The 20,679-nt window shown below is 45.3% G+C and overlaps 1 protein-coding gene across 2 annotated transcripts; it reads right to left on the bottom strand.

Moving 5' to 3' along the window:
* Nucleotides 1–6,730: 6,730 nt before the first annotated feature.
* On the bottom strand, nucleotides 6,731–20,021 carry nat16 (N-acetyltransferase 16 (GCN5-related, putative)). Of its 2 annotated transcripts, XM_012953375.3 has the most exons (5): nucleotides 19,962–20,021; nucleotides 17,737–17,797; nucleotides 11,950–12,342; nucleotides 9,810–10,034; nucleotides 6,731–9,566 (listed from the first exon to the last, which is right to left on the bottom strand). In XM_012953375.3, exons 3-5 carry the CDS (start codon nucleotides 12,145–12,147, stop codon nucleotides 9,015–9,017), a joined length of 975 nt encoding a protein of 324 aa, XP_012808829.1. In that variant the 5' UTR covers nucleotides 12,148–12,342; nucleotides 17,737–17,797; nucleotides 19,962–20,021; the 3' UTR covers nucleotides 6,731–9,014.
* Nucleotides 20,022–20,679: the final 658 nt, after the last annotated feature.

Here is a 20,679-nt window from a genome sequence, read left to right on the forward strand (position 1 = left end):
CAGTACATATTGTACTTTATTGGCCATAACTATTTTATATCTGGCAGGGGGAGGTGTAGTTCAACAACATCCCCCATACATACTCTTCCACATAGTGAAGGCCCAGCCTTTGAAAGAGAGTCCAATGTACCCCATGCTCCAACCTAACCAGCTGCCTAAGTGCTATTCTAGCCAAAAAGGGGTTAAAGATGTTTGTGTTTTTATCCATATATTCCCCTTTGTGCAGAGATGGTACCAATCCAATTCTTCCACTAGAGGGCAGTGCATACAGTAACAGTCTTACTCCAGTAATAAATAGAACTGCAAGGGAATATATATATATATATATATATATATATATATTTATATTTAGAAACTAAATAGGTATGAGGGTACATTTAGTATAATGTAGAGAGTCACTTTGCAATTGGTCTTCATAGATTTTTATTTGCGGTTTTCGAATTATTTAGCTTTTTGTTCAGCCGCTCTCCAGTTTGGCATTTCAGTAGCTATCTGGTTGCTAGGGTCCACTTTAACCTAGCAACAGGCAGTGATCTGAAAGAGAAACTGGAATATCAATAGAGGAGGCTATACATAGAAAGATAAGGAATAAAAAGAAACAATAACAATAAAACTGGAGCCTCGCAGAGCAATAGGTTTTTGGCTGCCGGGGTCAGTGACCCCCATTTGAAAGCTGGAAAGAGATTGATGAAGAAGGCAAATAATTCAAAAAGTATACAAAATATAAAATGACAGGCACTTGCACCCCGTAGAGCTCTAGGAGGGTAAATAACCCTTATATATAGGTATTTTGCCTTCATACCCTAGGGGAACACCTTTCGACGGATGGGGCAGGGAAATGCCCACCTAGGGGCAGTGGCAACCCAAGGTGGGGTACATCCCAGGGGCCTAAACCCTACTAACTAGGCACCAAAGCCTCAGAGAGAAGAGCCAGCCAACCTACACCTGTCCCACCACTAGGGGGAGCTGTTACAGGGCTCACACTAACAATCCCTAATTCATGGGGCCCTCCTTCTCCTCAGCTTACTGTAAGGTGATAGTCATTCAGTTTGGGGCCCTGCTGCATTATTTCAGGCTCCGAGGGCCTCCCCATCAGGCTTCTCACCCCATTGGGGTTATTAACATCTGTTTCCCAACAGTCAGGGTAAAAGCACATTCAGATACCTGCGTCAAAATCCCCCATCAGTTCAGTAAACAGTTCTTCTCTTTCTGCATCATTTATAATCCGGGCAGGGGAGGAGGGACTAAAACACTGATGTTACAAATTGTAACAACTTCCCCACAGCTTACAGACAGCATGCAGGAACTACATAACCCACAATGCATTGCACTGGGATGTTCCTTTCCTTATTGACATCACATGTGCAGCAAGGGATTGTGGGATTGGGAGGAGGCAGGCTGAAGGCAGGCAACTACTGTAGCATTTTATTTGAGTCACAAATTAGCCAACCAGATCAGCAGGGGAACAGGGGCGGGGCTTATGGAATTATGTTTACTTTTCAAAAAGCTCAAGTTGTGTTTGGGTGGAGTTCCCCTTTAATAAAACTTTTGTTTAAGATCAGTAGACCCTACTCCATATCTCCTAAATGAGCCCAATCTAAAGGGCGGTACTGTGTAACCCATGTTTCCCTTTGGGTAAATCTACTTTTTGGTGGAGGGGTCATGTTTAGATTTGAAGAGCTAGAAATTGGTTGTATTGAATATTTTCGCTGTGGTTGGTTTGTTTACATTTTTGATATTCTTGAACATATTGCTGTACCGGCCAATCATAATTTAGGTTTCATGCCTGTAGCCTTGTGCCTTTATATGGGGGGCGCAGAACCCCTCAGTGACTGCTAATATCCTTATCATTTACAGTAGGGGGTACATTATCCCTTATAATACATGAGTGATACTCAGAGTTCCCTGTATAACTCAGCCTGCAGCCTTGTGCCTTTATATGGGGGGCACAGAACCCCTCAGTGACTGCTAATATCCTTATCATTTACAGTAGGGGGTACATTATCCCTTATAATACATGAGTGATACTCAGAGTTCCCTGTATAACTCAGCCTGCAGCCTTGTGCCTTTATATGGGCACAGAACCCCTCAGTGACTGCTAATATCCTTATCATTTACAGTAGGGGGTACATTATCCCTTATAATACATGAGTGATACTCAGAGTTCCCTGTATAACTCAGCCTGCAGCCTTGTGCCTTTATATGGGCACAGAACCCCTCAGTGACTGCTAATATCCTTATCATTTACAGTAGGGGGTACATTATCCCTTATAATACATGAGTGATACTCAGAGTTCCCTGTATAACTCAGCCTGCAGCCTTGTGCCTTTATATGGGCGCAGAGCCCCTCAGTGACTGCTAATATCCTTATCATTTACAGTAGGGGGTACATTACCCCTTATAATACATGAGTGATACTCAGAGTTCCCTGTATAACTCAGCCTGCAGCCTTGTGCCTTTATATGGGGGGCACAGAACCCCTCAGTGACTGCTAATATCCTTATCATTTACAGTAGGGGGTACATTATCCCTTATAATACATGAGTGATACTCAGAGTTCCCTGTATAACTCAGCCTGCAGCCTTGTGCCTTTATATGGGCACAGAACCCCTCAGTGACTGCTAATATCCTTATCATTTACAGTAGGGGGTACATTATCCCTTATAATACATGAGTGATACTCAGAGTTCCCTGTATAACTCAGCCTGTAGCCTTGTGCCTTTATATGGGCACAGAACCCCTCAGTGACTGCTAATATCCTTATCATTTACAGTAGGGGGTACATTATCCCTTATAATACATGAGTGATACTCAGAGTTCCCTGTATAACTCAGCCTGCAGCCTTGTGCCTTTATATGGGGGGCACAGAACCCCTCAGTGACTGCTAATATCCTTATCATTTACAGTAGGGGGTACATTATCCCTTATAATACATGAGTGATACTCAGAGTTCCCCATACGTTTATGTTTGCACTGTATTTGTAATGGAGCCCTGTGGCTGTTATTTATTATACATTCTTTTTTTAGTTCAAAGAGAAATATCTAGAAGGGTTAGTTGCCGGGTGTTGCAAGGAGCTATAAATCATGTTACTCACACTGACAGGGGGGAATATGAATATGGTGCTGGTAGGATAATGCCCTAAGGACAGGGTGCACTTTGCTACCTGAGAGGGAACCACACAGGGTATATGTGTTTTGTAGGGTTGGCACCTCTGCCAGTTTTTAGCCAATCACTGATCACTGCTTCATAGCCCTGCCTCCATAACATCACTGCCCGTTATACGGAAACCCGTTATCCAGGAAGCTCCAAATTATGGAAATAGACTCCATTTTAATCAAATAATTCAGATTTTTCAAATTGATTTTTTTTTTCTCTGTAATAATAAAACAGTACCTGTACTTGATCTCAACTAAGATATAATTACCCCTTATTGGGGGCAGAACAGCCCTATTGGGTTTATTTCATGGTTAAATGATTCCCTTTTCTCTGTAATAATAAAACAGTACCTGTACTTGATCCCAACTAAGATATAATTACCCCTTATTGGGGGCAGAACAGCCCTATTGGGTTTATTTAATGGTTAAATGATTCCCTTTTCTCTGTAATAATAAAACAGTACCTGTATTTGATCCCAACTAAGATATAATTACCCCTTATTGGGGGCAGAACAGCCCTATTGGGTTTATTTCATGGTTAAATGATTCCCTTTTCTCTGTAATAATAAAACAGTACCTGTACTTGATCCCAACTAAGATATAATTACCCCTTATTGGGGCAGAACAGCCCTATTGGGTTTATTTAATGGTTAAATGATTCCCTTTTCTCTGTAATAATAAAACAGTACCTGTATTTGATCCCAACTAAGATATAATTACCCCTTATTGGGGGCAGAACAGCCCTATTGGGTTTATTTAATGGTTAAATGATTCCCTTTTCTCTGTAATAATAAAACAGTACCTGTATTTGATCCCAACTAAGATATAATTACCCCTTATTGGGGCAGAACAGCCCTATTGGGTTTATTTCATGGTTAAATGATTCCCTTTTCTCTGTAATAATAAAACAGTACCTGTACTTGATCCCAACTAAGATATAATTACCCCTTATTGGGGGCAGAACAGCCCTATTGGGTTTATTTAATGGTTAAATGATTCCCTTTTCTCTGTAATAATAAAACAGTACCTGTATTTGATCCCAACTAAGATATAATTACCCCTTATTGGGGGCAGAACAGCCCTATTGGGTTTATTTAATGGTTAAATGATTCCCTTTTCTCTGTAATAATAAAACAGTACCTGTACTTGATCCCAACTAAGATATAATTACCCCTTATTGGGGGCAGAACAGCCCTATTGGGTTTATTTCAAGGTTAAATGATTCCCTTTTCTCTGCTGTTGCTGTTACACAGCTATAAGGCTGACCAATTAACATGACTGCCTGGTACAGAAATGGTTAACTAAAGGCACCGGTCAGCAGAGGGACCATATGGCAGGGAGAAGGGGGAGGGGCCTTTGCAACTGAGACACTGAGACAAAGGAATGGATGTCTCTTGGAATGTGACACCCTTCATATATACCGGGAATCTATCTTCATCTCACATACGTTCCCACCAGGCTGAGATGGGTCTTTCTTCCTGGGCAGGAAAACAGATATTACATAGGGTGGATATTGGGGGAGGAATATGCTTTATAAAGATAGAAATAAAGATATACATACATACATACATAACTGGCAGTTAGGCAGGTTATATATAGGCATTATGGTTGAATGTGATGGACGTGTGTCTTTTTTCAGCCTAACTTACTATGTTACTATGTATGTTACTGTGATTGCCATCTTGGAGTCAGGAAGGAATTTTTTCCCCTCTGGGGCAAATTAGAGAGGCTTCAGATGGGGTTTTCGCCTTCCTCGGGATTAACTAGCAGTTAGGCAGGTTATATATATATAGGCATTATGGTTGAACGTGATGGACGTGTGTCTTTTTTCAACCTAACTTACTATGTTACATACATACCTACTTGGTAAGAGAGTGAAATTCTGAGATAATTTGCAATTGGTCTTTATTTTGTATTATGTGTAGTTTTTTAGCTATATGATTTTTCAGTTCAGGAACTCTCCAGTTTGGCGTTTCAGCAGCTATTTGGTTGCTAGGGTTCAAGTTACCTTAGCAACCACGGAGTGGTTTGGATGAGACACTGGTATATGAATAGGAGGGGGGGCTGGATAGAAAAGAAAGTTTAAAAAAGTAACAATAACAATAAAACTGGAGCCTCACAGAGCAATATGTTTTGGCTGCCGGGGTCAGTGACCCCCATTTAAGAAGAAGAAGGCAAATAATTCACAAACTATAACAAATAAATAATGAAGACCAATTGAAAAGCTGCTAGGAATAGGCCATTCTATAAGTCTGACATCATGGTGACCTTGTTGCACATGTAGCAATGTCTATGAGAAGGTCTATGGAATGCTGAATCTCACAGCTCTCACTGTTGTCTCTCTCGTGTATATGAGCGTTGGATTATCCGCCTACACTTCCTTTGCTTCAACAATTTAGTAGATGTCACTTGGCTGCCATTGGTTGAGGTGTTATGGAGAAGCAAGGCCAGATTGTCATCAGCTGGGACCCAGGGCAGAAGACCCTGACTTTCAAGGAGAAGGTTTAGACCAGTGGTTCTCAACGTTCATAATGCCGCAACCCTTTAATACAGGTCCTCATGTTGTGGTGACCCCCAACCATAAAATTAATCTTAAGACCATTGGAAATATGTGTTTTCCAACGACCCCTGTGAAAGGGTTGTTCGACCCCCAAAGGGGTCCCAACCCACAGGTTGAGAACCGCTGGTCTAGAAAGTCTACTTTTTGAAGGTAGTGGTGTGTTCAGTTCTCCATTCAAGATTTCTTTGATTTTGTGAACCCTGAGAGATGGGTGGTGCCACTTTCCAGAGCTGAAGCCCCAACATGGGTGATTGGTCTTTTGGTGCTATGTTGCGAAGCTGGAGTGGGGGGAGCAGGAGCTAGGCTAATGTACCCAATCTAGAACTAGAGCTCTCAACACTACTAGGAGAGGTTCCTTTATCACAGGGATCCCCAACCTTTCTTATTCGTGAGCCACAGTCAAATGAAAAAAGACTTGGGGAGCAACACAAGCACCATAAAAGTTCATGGAGGTGCCCAATAAGGGCTGTGATTGGATATTAGGGGCCTCTATTCACCCTATCAGCTTACAGGGGGTAGTAAATGTTGTTTTTATTCAACCAAAACTTGCCCCCAAGTCAGGAATTCAAAAATAACTCCCTGGTTTGGGGGCACTGAGAGCAACATCCAAGGGGTTGGTGAGCAACCCCCGAGCCACTGGTTGGGGATCCCTGCTTTATCATGACCATCTTATACAGTCTACCAATGACTAAAGAGGAGAAGTGAATGTAATCAAGGAAGGGGGGAAGATCCAACAGAAGGCACCTACAGACTGAGGTGATGGAACCAGCAACGCCTTGGCCATTGGTCGCTCAACTTTTCTACAAAATTCAAAACATACAGGTATACTTACCTTGGAGTAAGCGTGGTTCTAGGCGTACCACTCTAATGCACTAATCTAATGCATTTAGTGAAGGCCCTCAGCATGGAAGAACCTCATTGTGCTCTCAACTGGGCATGCCCAGTGCTAAAACTCCTGCTATGAAAAGAAAAGTGTTAAAGATGAAGTATCAAATAAAAGAGCAACAAGCCATGTATCTTTGGGAGTGTTACAATATGAGTTTTAATACAAAACCAGCTTAGATTTTATTATTAGTGTTCTTTGGGGCAGAAGAACGTGAATGAAGGGGGGGACCCAGTGTGCTTTTGTATATTCCGCTTGGTTCTTTCCATCCTCCCATCTCACCTATGGGGTGAGAACTTGGGTGGGAACTTGGTCCGCAGTTGAATGAGATGAAAACTATAGTGCTCTCTCTTGGGTATGAAGGCCTGGTCATGGAACATAGCTTGGGGCAACCCAACTCAGTGAACCCTATCAGCCAACGTTACCACCTTTAGTGAATATACTGCATCAGCAAGGCCTAGAGCAAAATGAAAATCCAAGGCCTCCATTGCACTCACAAAATATACTCAGACACCAATGTAGTCATGGGGTTATGGGACTAATACTATGGACGTAACACTGTTGCAGTCTTCATACGAGAGTCGGAAGATGGACGCCCATCGCCGTCCCGACGTATCGGAACCAACAATGGCCTTGACACTTGAAAAGATGAGCAAACGATTGAACAAACATGGTGCCGCCATGGTCGGACAGTAGCATAGAGATGATGAAGCCTAACAGTCAGTAGACTATACCTCTCAAATGGTCATAAAAAGGGGTGGGAAGTACTGGAAAATGGGTGGAGTGAGAACAGATAGGGGCGTGGACAGGCATCTCACCATTTCCCGTTGCCTGGTTACTGTATCTGCAATGTTGGGACATACGTGTCTACCGTAATGCTTTTTAAAAAAAAGTTTAAAAACGATATAAACCGTTTAGTTAATACTGTCCAATTGAAATACGGTTTGTTTGTTTTTTTCCAAAGGCCACGTAGCTCCGTCATTGGTTATCAAAAAAAGCAGGGGAGGAAGTACAGTCTTGAGGGCCACATTCATGATGGATCTCGAGAAGGTCACGGTCATGGAATCTCCCTGTTAAGTGCCTATTCCTAACACTGTGCTCCGCCTTTTCTAAGTGCCACCTCAGAAGACTGCTTTATGGTAAGTATGAGTCTGGATTCTTTCATGGAGGGAGGTTGAAAGTTTCAAGGTGTGTATATAATTCATGAGGATTTCCCGCCTACGGACCTTTGGGGGAGGACGAGCACAGTCATTGGCTGAAGCTCAGCCCCAACAGGTGAGCCAGATCTTTTCCAGAGTTGCCAGGATTCCATTTTCATTGAAAAGAAAAATCCAATTCCAGGTTCCGGGGCTTTGTCAGATATAACATTAGCAGCCCTGTAGAAAGGGATATCTTTCCTAGCAGCTTGGATGTGGATACTCTATCCCCATGGCCTAATTAAAGGGTTTTGAGGCAAGATCTGTTTCATTTAAAGGGATACGCCCATTTAAAGGGATACTGAAACCTTACACAAAAACACCTCTATGTTATCCTCAGAGGCCAGTTTAATTCAAATATATGTTTTTTATATATGATTTCAGCGTTCCTTTAATTAGGCCCAGGCATTGGCCATTAAAAAGCTGCTCTGTCTATTCTCTATGGGGACCGGTGACACCCTGAATTCACAGTATATAAAACAGTTAATCTAGACTCGAAGTATTCATGTCGACATGGAGGAGTGCAAATTATTGCATACTAATACGTAATCACGTATATATATAGATACATAGATCGATATCTACTGTATATATACCGGAAAATATGTGTGTATGTATATATACACAGTGCAATACTATCCCCCGCCCTCCGTACAAAGTGCAATAAATATATCAATATATTATCACACGCTCAGTTATCTCAGTGCAGAGTAGAAAAACCCCCCAGCCCCCCATTATTATTTTCCTTGTCAACCCCGCCCTCTCTCATATATAAATATATATATATATATACATACACACTCTCTCTCACACGTACACACTCTCGTGTGTGTTTTAAATACATAGACACGCACACACACATACACTGTAGTGCAATGTAAGCAACGTTAGAAGAAGGGTACTCTCCTATAGGTGTAGGCATATGTACAATGCAGCAGCCTCTCTCCTGCTGTTACTCGACTACAACTCTCTCCCTCCTGAGCTGGGAACGTATAGTTCAGCTTCAGCCGGAGAGACTCCGCCCCTACTCTACAGCATAGATGTAAGTGCAAGCGGTGAGTGTGGTAAGTTTGGAAGAGAAGGGAAGGGAGAACTTCGTATGCTGATGGTTATGCTAGGTCTGGAGGCTCAGATCTTTACATTGAGATGTGGTTTCTGCTATGGAAGGTTATTAAGGGGATGAGGACTAAGTTGAATCTTGGGGTGCCACTAATACTCGTTATATATCGGCCTCCAGGAGATACTGCTCTGTGTATCCTTTCTCAAGGTGCAAACCCAGCACCAGGGTGCAAAAATCAGCCATGGGCCTCCACAGGTTAGGAGGCAAGAAGAGCTGGCACCTCACATCCGCTGGAAGTTTGGGAACGTGGGCATGAAGGTGGGACAGCAATTGCTCCTGGACGCTCTGCAGCTCAGATCCAAAGACATCGATGTTGAGGTAGAAGCAGAGGGGACCGGCGGGTACAGGGAACGGGGCAGTGCAGAGGGTCGCCACCTGAGGTTGAATCAGGTCATCCACCATCCAACACAGCGTTTTGCGTCGGAGCAGGTCTTGGTTGCCAGGCAAGGCCTGAAACGGCTGCCAGTCCTGAATGATGGTTTGGTTGGGCAGGAGATCCTTCAGGAGGCCCCCTCGTTCCAGGAAGACATCACGAACATCTTCAGGAGTCAGTTCAATGGGTGGAGGTGGGCGAGAAGCTGCGGGAGGTAGAGGGATGGAGGAAAGACGCGACGCAAGGTCTGGGGCGTTGAAACTGAGCAGTAGGATGCCCTATTGGGGAGGAAAGGTGGACAAAGGGGAGTTGGGTGGACACAAAAGGGACAATGGATAAAAAAAAAAGAGTTAAAATATTTGTTTCAATGACATAGTGGCATTTAGTGAAAAATTTAGTTGTAAGCAACTTTCCAACGCACATCAGTGATGTTTCTATATAGCGAATATGTATTAGAAAGTTACTTACACGGTCTTGCTTTGTGGCAACGATGTTAGTTATATATATCTGATATACACCACCTGCTTAGCAATGACCCGGTACTTGGTGAGTTCCTTGGCGCTCAGCTTGTCATCCCTCGTGAGCCTCATCACTTTCACGCTTGGGTATCGATGCTTGACCAACTTGATGCAGAACCTCTGGAGCACCCCAGCCACGCCTCTTCCACGCTCCCAAGGGGCCACGCGAAGTCCTTCCAGAAGAGCCGTCTCACCACCGTCCACCACAAATACAGAGAGCAGGCCGATCTATAGGGCGGAAAAGAAGCAATTGTTCTAACGGACTTTACAGCTAAAATGATGCCCTAGCCTAACCACAAACCCTATCAAGATCCCCTAATCCCTTAATCTGAGAAGAAGCCACAAGCACAAAGGAAGGGTCTCAAAAAGGGAGATAGACATCAAGCACCAGTTTTTATAATGATCTTATTGTGTTATTGCCTTGTGGGAGGGTGGTTTTGCCAACTGAACCAGGGGCCAGTGATTGTAGTTCCAATATAAAGGAAAGGAACACATGGATCTTTCTCTTGGGAACCACCTGGGACCAGCGGTGGATGTGCTGGGGAGCCTGGAGAAGAAGCCACCAGAATCAGGTATGTGCCCTTTGGGAGCCAACCCCTTAGTAAAGTCAGAGAACAAGGACCCCAGGAACAAGATAGTGGATAACAGTTTCTGTCATCAAGAGATTTGAGATGTGAGTTTCTTAAGGTCTTAGTGAGAACAGTATTGGCCTCCAAAGAGGAGAATTAGGATGGAGTAAGTTTTCTAAACCAATACCTGCCCAAGTGTAGGGACCACAGATTGGAAAGAGAATCAAGCTAGGGGAGGTTGGTTTTGCCAACTGAACCAAGGACCAGTGATAGCAGTTCCTATATAAAGGAAAGGAACACATGGATCTTTCTCTTGGGAACCACCTGAGTCAAGGCTGAATATGCTGGGGAACCTAGAGAAGAAGGCCCCAAAATCAACTATGTGTCCTAAGGGAGCCAACCCCTTTGTGAAGTCAGAGAACAAGGACCCCCTGAACAAGATAAAGATAATGGATAACAGTTTCTGTCATGAAGAGATTTCAGATGTGAGTTTCTTAAGGTCTAAGTGAGAGCAGTATTGGCCTCTAAAGAGGAGAATTAGGATGGAGTTAATTTTCTATCTGCTTAAGTGTAGGGACCACAGATTGGTAAGAGAATCAAGCTAGCGTAATCTCATGAGGGGCTTCCACTGGTGGGGATCTATTGCATGGAAGTCCCCCCAAATGTTGAAACTAGCCCTTTGCATGTTCTAGCTCCTAAGTATGTAGGTATCTGAGGCACTTTCTATGAATCTTCTGGGCATCAGCTGTCTATGCTGATAAAGGAAAAACTGCCTATCAACTATTTTAGTTCAATATATGTGATTTCTTGATGATAATGCCAGAACATAGCTGATAACTCATGGGCAGGCTCCTTGTAGATCTAATCACCAAATGGCATCAAATGGCAGCCCAGGAGAATCAACCACATTTTAGAGGAGCTTTTATCATATTCACGCCATTTGTTGACTGCCCAGCCCCAGAATGGGAAGTCTTCGGTCTACTAGCTTGACCGTCCACAATTTTCTTCTCAAAGTTGTGCTTTGAGAAGAAGATTAGGTAATTGCTCTAAAGATCGTTCCAGTGGTCAAAAAAGTACAACTTGTGGTGGGCTTTGGGTGTTCTTCTTCAGGATCAGCAGAACTTAAACCTCTTTCTGTCCAATTTCAGTACTAAGTACTAAGAGTAGACCTGACCATATCTATATCTTCTACAGAATATCGATGCTGGAGTAATTTCTGCCCATTTTCACCGAGTGATTAGGCCACGTCTCTAATAATTAGGTGATGCCCTTTGCTGGATTTTCAAAAGGGCATTATCGCATCATATGAGGCTATGGTAGGTGAAAAAAATGGAGGCTTAGACAAGGCTGAAACTGAGCAAGTAACAATTTCATAAAAACTAGAGATATTTCCATTAGGCAGATACAAAGGCAAACCAAAAGGTTAATACTGTGATTCATTAACAAGTTGTAGGTCATATACCTAGAACATATACAATCTATACTAGTAGAACACTATGGTTGAAATAATAGAGTAGAGCAGAGGTCAACAGCTTGGTATTAAATGAAAAAGAAGATATGAAATGGCTACTCACAACTGTGCCATCTTTCTTGGCCAAAACCACCATCCGGTCCTTCTCATTGATCCAGCTGTGGTAACGACTTGGCAGATAATCTAGACCCCCATAAATTCCATGCGAGATGGAGATAATCTCTTCGAATTCCTTTTCTGCGGCTAGCACAAACTCAAATTCCCCATCCTGAGGGGCTCCAGGGACTGCCTCTATCTTCATGTGAGCGCCTTGGAAGCCGTAACACCACCGAAGCTCAAAGACGTCCTTGAGAAAAGAGAGAGACGAGGTCCCGTTGGATGCTGAAGGGAAGCCAATAATGAAATGTTGAGCTGCTGTTCGTACACTAGAGGGCTCTCTTCACCGAGGACCAAGCAGCGTTGAATAGAAAGGCGGAGAGTGAACCTTTATAAAACCCTGCAAGGAGAGAACAAGCAATTCTTTGTTAAAGGGGTCCTCCAGATTCCGAACCTTAATGTGTTAAAGAGCCCCACACAGCGCAGAAACCCCTAATATACTTATTGTGGAATCTGGTCCTTCAAAAAGTAGGAATAAATACCATTTTATATGCTGAAATCCAGCTGCAAAACAGTTCTTCTTCTTCTACATCATTTGAAATCCTGGCAGGGGAGGAGGGACTAAAACACTAGGATTCTGCAACATTGTGTAAAAACGTCTCCACAGCTTACAGACTACATAGATGCCATAGATTTTTCTATTTGGGCTCCACTATAGCGTAGGGGCATCTTGAGATCCTGAGGCTGGAGAATCTTGAGGAGAATCTTGAACCCCAATGGAAGGAGAACACCTTAGTGGGAGTGGAGGAAAGGGAGCCTGTTTAAGTGGAAGGTCATAATAAGCATTCCTATGCTCCAATGAGGAGATGTAGTGTGGGGTAGGTCCCCAGGTTGGACTATATGGATAGGATGTAGGGTAGTGTGGGAGATACCCAGGTGTTAGATAATCATCTGCCATGAATATCCAGAGTATTGCACCTTATCGGGGTAATTCAAAAATGTACCTCCAGCTTTCTCCATCAGAGAGGTGCTATGGAAAGGGGGTGCACAATAGAAGTCTTCTTCAGAATACCCTTATCCCCTTATTGGGCCTGAGCAGCAATGTGTAGGGGGGCTACTAAATGTGTAATATGCTGCAGGGCCAGTGCAGAGACGTTGCAGTATTTTGCTTGCGATGTATTGTGCTATACAGTGTGCAGGGCAACTGGGGTTGTGTAATATACTGGGAGGGGTACTGGGCCTGTGCGATGTCCTACAGGGAGTGTAACATACTGCAGGGGGGGCTCTGTATATCTGCGCAATGTGCTGCGGGGATATAGGGGGCAAGGGCAATGGATACTGAGCACTGACCTGCAGGGGTAATGGATTCTGTGCAATGTAATTTGGGCAAAGTGGGGGCTGTGCCATGTACAACAGGGGTATTATAGGCCCTTTGGGGGTGTAACATACTGCAGGGGGGGCTCTGTGTGTATCTACGCAATGTGCTGCAGGGATATAGGGGTAAGGGCAATGGATATTTAGAGCACTAAATAGATTCTGTGCAATGCGGGCAAAGTGGGGGCTGTGCAATGTACAACAGGGACAGTGCAGGGACATGGTGGGCCGCTTTATCATCACTGGGGGAAGGGGGGGGCAATGCTAATCTGGTCGCTATATATTTAGATTACACTCCATGTACCCCCAGCCCATAGGAAGTAACAGCTGCAGTATCCAGTGTCCCCCCCCCCCCCCAGCACAGCAGTACATATGGTTACCTAGTTAGTGAGGCTGCGCTGCTTCGACAGAACAAAAATAACTCAACATAATTGAGAAAATCAGTCCCCCCCCCCCCCCCACGCCCCCCCTCCTGTCTTGGCCAGAAAAGCTTCTGAGATTTTTTTTAAACGCAGCCAGTGCATCACTCATCCCTCCCCCCCCCTCCCCCCCTCGGCCAGAGCGCTCCCATCCCTCCCTCCTCGTCGTGGGCCAGGCCGCTCCCACCCCCTGCATAATATTACTGCCGCCCGAGGCACGACTGATCCCAGATTACATTGTATCCTGCGTGTAGGGATTAATATCAGTGCAAATATCACTGCCTCTGTTTATGCCGGCCAATCATGGATCATGGACTCGAGCCAATTGCTCTTGGCCTGATATGATTAAAGGGGCCTCAACATGGCTGCTCTAGGGACCCTTGGTTGTCTGGGTCAGGTTAGGGCAGGGATCCCCAACCAGTGGCTCGGGGGTAACATGTTGCTCCCCAACCCCTCAGTGGAGGTGCTTATTTTTGAATTTCTGTTAAGGAGGCAGGTTTTGGGGGCATAAAGACCATGTGTACTGCCAAAGAGAGCCTTTTATAGGTTGCCAGTCCCATAGGGGCTACCAAATAGCCAATCACAGTCCTTATTGGGCACCCCCAGATACATTTTTCATGCTTGTGTTGCTCCCCAACTCTTTTTACATCTAAATGTGACTCATGGGTAAAAAAAAGATTGCGGACCCCTGTGTTAGGGGGTATATGAAGAGCTTCGGTGGGGCCCTTAGACATAGAGCAATAATGGGGATGGGGACACACAAGTAAACTATGGCAGATATGGGACCCACAAGGTGCTACAACATAAGGGGGGGCAATTTTATGGGGACAATTAATGAGAGGACTGGAAGACGTGGCAAAGCTTTGGTGGGCCAGAAGATCAGGGTTGGACCAGGAAAAGCACCCCAGGAAAACCACCTGGAAAAATCATGGTGGGCCTGTCCAGGGTGGGTAACTACTAAAGAAGCCCCTGTGGTTGCAGGAGGGCCCAGGAGTGTAGGGGTCCCAGTAAGGCCCTAATTAATTAATTTTAATATATCTTAGAAGAAAAAGGTCAACTTGCCAATGTTTTGGGGCCCTAAATTGAATTTGCTGTGGGGCCCCATAACATCTACTTATTCCACTGGTTCCCAGAATTAACCAATTGCCTGAGAGGGATGTATAGACCTGATCTGAATGTGACTCATGGGTAAAAAAAAGATTGGGGACCCCTGGGTTAGGGGGTATATGAAGAGCTTCGGTGGGGCCCTTAGACCCTTGTGGTGGGGCCACAAGTAAACTAGGGCAGATATGGGACCCAGCTCATACACCCACAAGGTGCTTGGGGGGGGGGCAATTTTATGGGGACAATTAATGAGGGGACTGGAAGCTTGGGTGGGCCACAAGAGTGAAATGCCTTTGTTAAGATCAGGGTTGGACCAAGCCGGGAAAAAACCTGTTGGGCCCCATCCAAGGGGGTAACTACAAAGAAGCAGAGGGGGCCCAGGAGTGTAGGGGGCCCAGTAAGGCCCTAATTAATGAGAAATTTTAATCTTAAAAGAATAAGTCAACTTACCAATGTTTTGGGGCCCTAAATTGAATTTGCTGTGGGGCCCCGTAACATCTACTCATTTCACTGGTTCCCAAAATTGCCTGATGCAATTAACCAATTGCCTTATGGGGTATCTTTGCCTATTAATGAAGGGTAAGAGGGAACCCTGGATCCACTACCACCCCCAAACCAGGTTCTTCTGCCTGATGCAATTAACCAATTGCCTTATGGGGTATCTTTGCCTATTAATGAAGGGTAAAAACCCTGGATCCACCACCACCCCCAAACCAGGTTCTTCTGCCTGATGCAATTAACCAATTGCCTTATGGGGTATCTTTGCCTATTAATGAAGGGTAAGAGGGAACCCTGGATCCACCACCATCCCCAAACCAGGTTCTTCTGCCTGACGCAATTAACCAATTGCCTTATGGGGTATCTTTGCCTATTAATGAAGGGTAAGAACCCTGGATCCACCACCACCCCCAAACCAGGTTCTTCTGCCTGACGCAATTAACCAATTGCCTTATGGGGTATCTTTGCCAATTAATGAAGGGTAAGAACCCTGGATCCACCACCACCCCCAAACCAGGTTCTTCTGCCTGACGCAATTAACCAATTGCCTTATGGGGTATCTTTGCCTATTAATGAAGGGTAAGAACCCTGGATCCACCACCACCCCCAAACCAGGTTCTTCTGCGTTGTTAAGCACAGTAGGGATTGGTTTGGCACAGAAGGCAAGCAGCGGCCGAAAGAACCCCCTGGGCAAAAGGGGGGCCCCTCTTCCTTGCCCCAAGATGGCAGCCCCAGTAGGTCCTGGACACCCCAGTCTGACACTGGCTATGATACATTGCTGCCTATTTTAACTGCGGCTGAATAGTAAATCTTTCTGTTGGGGGGAACAGCGAGTTCCTGAGTAAGGACACGTTACCATCTGATTCTGAGCGGGGGATGAAATAACAGTCACAGTCACAAGGAGCTGATGCAGGGAGAACACCCAGTTCCTGATTCCCAACACTTACTGTATAGGTTTTTATTGGGGGGGGGGGGACTTTGATTTGACCGACTGAAAGTCACAGAGGGCGATGGAGTATCTGGATCATAGCGTCTGTGCTTTAGAGCTTTGCCTGTGCCCAAGGGGTTAACCCACTGCAACCTTGCCTACCCATAATGCAAAGCAAAGGCCTTCATCTGTGGGGGAGGTGTAAGGGGGAGGGGATTGTCTCACAGCATATGGTTGTCCTTTTTGCCATATATCGCAGGGTACTGGATTAAAGCCTCAGTTTAAGAATTCTGAAGACCAGAAGAACAGAAGTCCTCAGATGTAGGTATGGGGGAGTCATGATATAAAGTGTTACAGTCTCTTGCCCTACAATGTCATGTTGTCTCTAGTTTGTCTTGCTGTTACCATCTTGCTCCACTGTCCCCATTTCACCCTACTGTCTCCATCATGTCCTACTGTATCTAAACTTCCCTAATGTCCTCATCTTACCCTACTGTCTCCATCATGCCTTACTGTCTCTAACCTTCCCTAATGTCCTCATCTTACCCTACTGTCTCCAACATGCCTTACTGTCTCTAACCTTCCCTAATGTCCTCATCTTACCCTACTGTCTCCATCGTGCCTTACTGTCTCAAACTTTCCCTAATCTCCTTATCTTGCCCTACTGTCTCTACTGTATCATATTTCCTTAATCTTGGCCTACTGTCTCCATCTGTCACCATTTTGTACTACCATCTTCCCCTACTGTCCTCATCTTGTCCTGATGTCTCCATCATGTCCTGCTGTCTCCATCATGTCCTGCTGTTTCCATCATGTCCTGCTGTTTCCATCATGTCCTGCTGTCTCCATCATGTCCTGCTGTCTCCATCATGTCCTACTGTCTCCATCATGTCCTACTGTCTCCATCATGTCCTGCTGTCTCCATCATGTCCTACTGTCTCCATCATGTCTTGCTGTCTCCATCTTGTCCTACAGTTTCCACCATTTCCTACTGTCTCCATCTTGTCCTACAGTTTCCACCATTTCCTACTGTCTCCATCTTGTCCTACAGTTTCCATCATGTCCTACTGTCTCCATTTGTCCTACTGTCTCCATCTTGTCCTAGTGTCTCCATCATGTCCTGCTGTTTCCATCTTGTCCTACTGTCTCCATCATGTCCTGCTCTTTCCATCATGTCCTACAGTTTCCATCATGTCCTACTGTCTCCATCTTGTCCTACTGTCTCCATCATGTCCTGCTGTTTCCATCATGTCCTACTGTCTCCATCTTGTCCTACAGTTTCCATCATGTCCTACTGTCTCCATCTTGTCCTACTGTCTCCATCATGTCCTGCTGTTTCCATCATGTCCTACTGTCTCCATCATGTCCTACTGTCTATCTATGTGCTGATGTAGAAGCTGCCAAAAATCTTTAGTCTTAGCTGCATTGCCTACTATTGGCCACTAGGTGGAGCCCATGCATACAACAGTACCAAAGTGGGCTATGGAGTCGTTAATGGCAAATCTTCCAGAATAAGGAGTATGGGGGCTGATCTGCGAACAGAGGGGCTAAATTAAAACAGTGCATTTGTTCATAGTGATCAGATTTTTACCTTCATTTCCTAAATTGTTGAAGACTTTTCAGAGGCAATTGGTTGCCACTAGCAACTACACTAGTAGGGGTCTAATCTACCAACTCCCCAAATCCCCCCAAGAGGATACTGGGAGTTGCAGTTCAGCAGAAGACATAATGCCCCTCTGCAATAAAGCAGCAGTGTATGAGCAGAATCACTGCCATGAATGAGCCTTAAGTGTTTGTGTTGGGCCCTTCTCAGAGATAAAAATGCCCCTGTATAACCAACCCCCTCACGTTATGTACAGCAACTGCCCCCCTGCCTGGGATTTCTACCCCAGAACAACTATGTACAGTATCCTTAGTGCTCTGGCCTTGATACAAATGTCTCATATGAACCCCCTGTCAGTACCTTAATCTCTTATATGTGTACCTACCTCTTACCCCTTAACTACATGGAGCAGGCACCTACCTCTCACCCCATAACTATATAGAGCGGGCACCTACCTCTCACCCCTTAACTACATGGAGAAGGCACCTACCTCTCACCCCATAACTAAAGAGCACAGGCACCTACCTCTCACCCCATAACTATAGAGCACAGGCACCTACCTCTCACCCCATAACTATAGAGCACAGGCACCTACCTCTCACCCCATAACTATAGAGCACAGGCACCTACCTCTCACCCCATAACTAAAGAGCACAGGCACCTACCTCTCACCCCATAACTATAGAGCACAGGCACCTACCTCTCACCCCATAACTATAGAGCACAGGCACCTACCTCTCACCCCATAACTAAAGAGCACAGGCACCTACCTCTCACCCCATAACTATAGAGCACAGGCACCTACCTCTCACCCCATAACTATAGAGCACAGGCACCTACCTCTCACCCCATAACTATAGAGCACAGGCACCTACCTCTCACCCCATAACTATAGAGCACAGGCACCTACCTCTCACCCCATAACTATAGAGCACAGGCACCTACCTCTCACCCCATAACTATAGAGCACAGGCACCTACCTCTCACCCCATAACTATAGAGCACAGGCACCTACCTCTAACCCCTTAACTACATGGAGCAGGCACCTACCTCTAATTTCTTAACTACATGGAGCAGGCACCTACCTCTCACCCCTTAACTACATGGAGTAGGCACCTACCTCTCACCCCATAACTATAGAGCACAGGTACCTACCTCTCACCCCTTAACTGTAGAGAGTAGCCACCTACCTCTCGTCCCATAACTACAAAAAGGAACCAGTTACCTCTTACCCCTTAACATACATAGCAAGCACCTACCTCTCACCCCATAACTATCGAGAGAAAGCACCTACCTCAGGAAGATCAGAAGGAATGTACATTTCACCCCTTTATTACAGAGAGCAAACACCTAACTCTCACCCTTCTCTACCGAGAGCAGGAACTTACCTCTCCCCACTTACAAAACACTTAATATATATATATAACATACCCCTACCCATGTGTCACATACTAAATTAGAGAGCAGACCTCTCACTCACATACATGCAGAGCTCAGGGCACCTACCCTTTCCCCTATAAAGTAATAGAGCAAGGCACCTATGTCTCACCCTATAAGAAATGCATTTATTAAACAGGGCACCTGCCTCTCCCCAGTTACATATACACTAATACAATACCTACCTCTCATACAACAAGGTACCTACCTCTCTGCTATACCATATACAGTAATACAGGCAGGCAGCAGGCGTACAGCAATAAAACAGGCTGCCTGCTAACATCCCTCTCTGCTATACCATATACAGTAATACAGGCAGCTACCTACCTCTCAGCTATACCATACACAGTAATACAGGCAGCTACCTACCTCTCAGCTATACCATATACAGTAATACAGGCAGCTACCTACCTCTCTGCTATACCATATACAGTAATACAGGCAGCTACCTACCTCTCATAAATAAGATATAGAGTAATACAAGCAGGTACCTACCTCTCATAAATAACAAATACTGTAATCAAATCCCTTATACCATATACAGGAATAAAAGCAGGTCACAATGTGGGGGAGTAATAATGGCAGGTACCATAGCCAGTAATGGGCGAGGGCATCTGTGGGCAGTAAGATACCCCGAGCAGGGCAATAGGGCTTACCGTTAGGATGCTGCTCTTCCTCTGCCTGTGTGTCTCTTTCTATCCCTCTCTCCTCTGTGCATCTGTCTCCCTTTATCATCCCTCCCTGCCCTCCCCAAGCTGAAATCCTTTTTTTTCCTGCTCCCCTCCCCCCTCCTATGGAAGAAAGAACAGCCAGATCCCCCCTCCCCTGTAGGCTCCCTCCATCTTTCTCTCCCTGTCTCTCCGCATCCATTCCCACTGGCATTCCCACCGGCACATTCCTAGGGATGGAGAGGGGGGGGGCGGTCAATAGATGGGGTGTGGGGGGGGGGTACAAGGGGTTACTTTTTGGAGGGGAAGAAGCCATTGATGGGTATCTGGTCCAGCTGGGGGACGGCACGTGTCTTGCCCCCACCGCTTTGCAAGTAGACAATAAAAAGAGCATGTGAGAGTCGGTACCAGGCATCAAGAAGAGGGCAGTGTGCCCACGTTGGGCAGGAAGCCGCCCCGCTGTCACCGGCGCCCCCCCTGGTTATGCCTGCGCAGCGCCCCCTCCCACAGTAGAATGAGGGGGCAGAGATGGAGGGGAGACAGCATGTCCCCAGATTGTTAATTAGGCACGGTGGCGCAGTACCCACATAGAGCCGGGGGCGCGGGAGGTACCATATATTATTATTATTAACGTTTATTTATAAAGCGCCAACATATTCCGCAGCGCTGTACAATAAGTGGGTTCCATACATTGGACATACAGAGT

Source organism: Xenopus tropicalis, chromosome 3 (genome assembly GCF_000004195.4).
Source record: "Xenopus tropicalis strain Nigerian chromosome 3, UCB_Xtro_10.0, whole genome shotgun sequence".
Lineage (NCBI taxonomy): Eukaryota > Metazoa > Chordata > Amphibia > Anura > Pipidae > Xenopus > Xenopus tropicalis.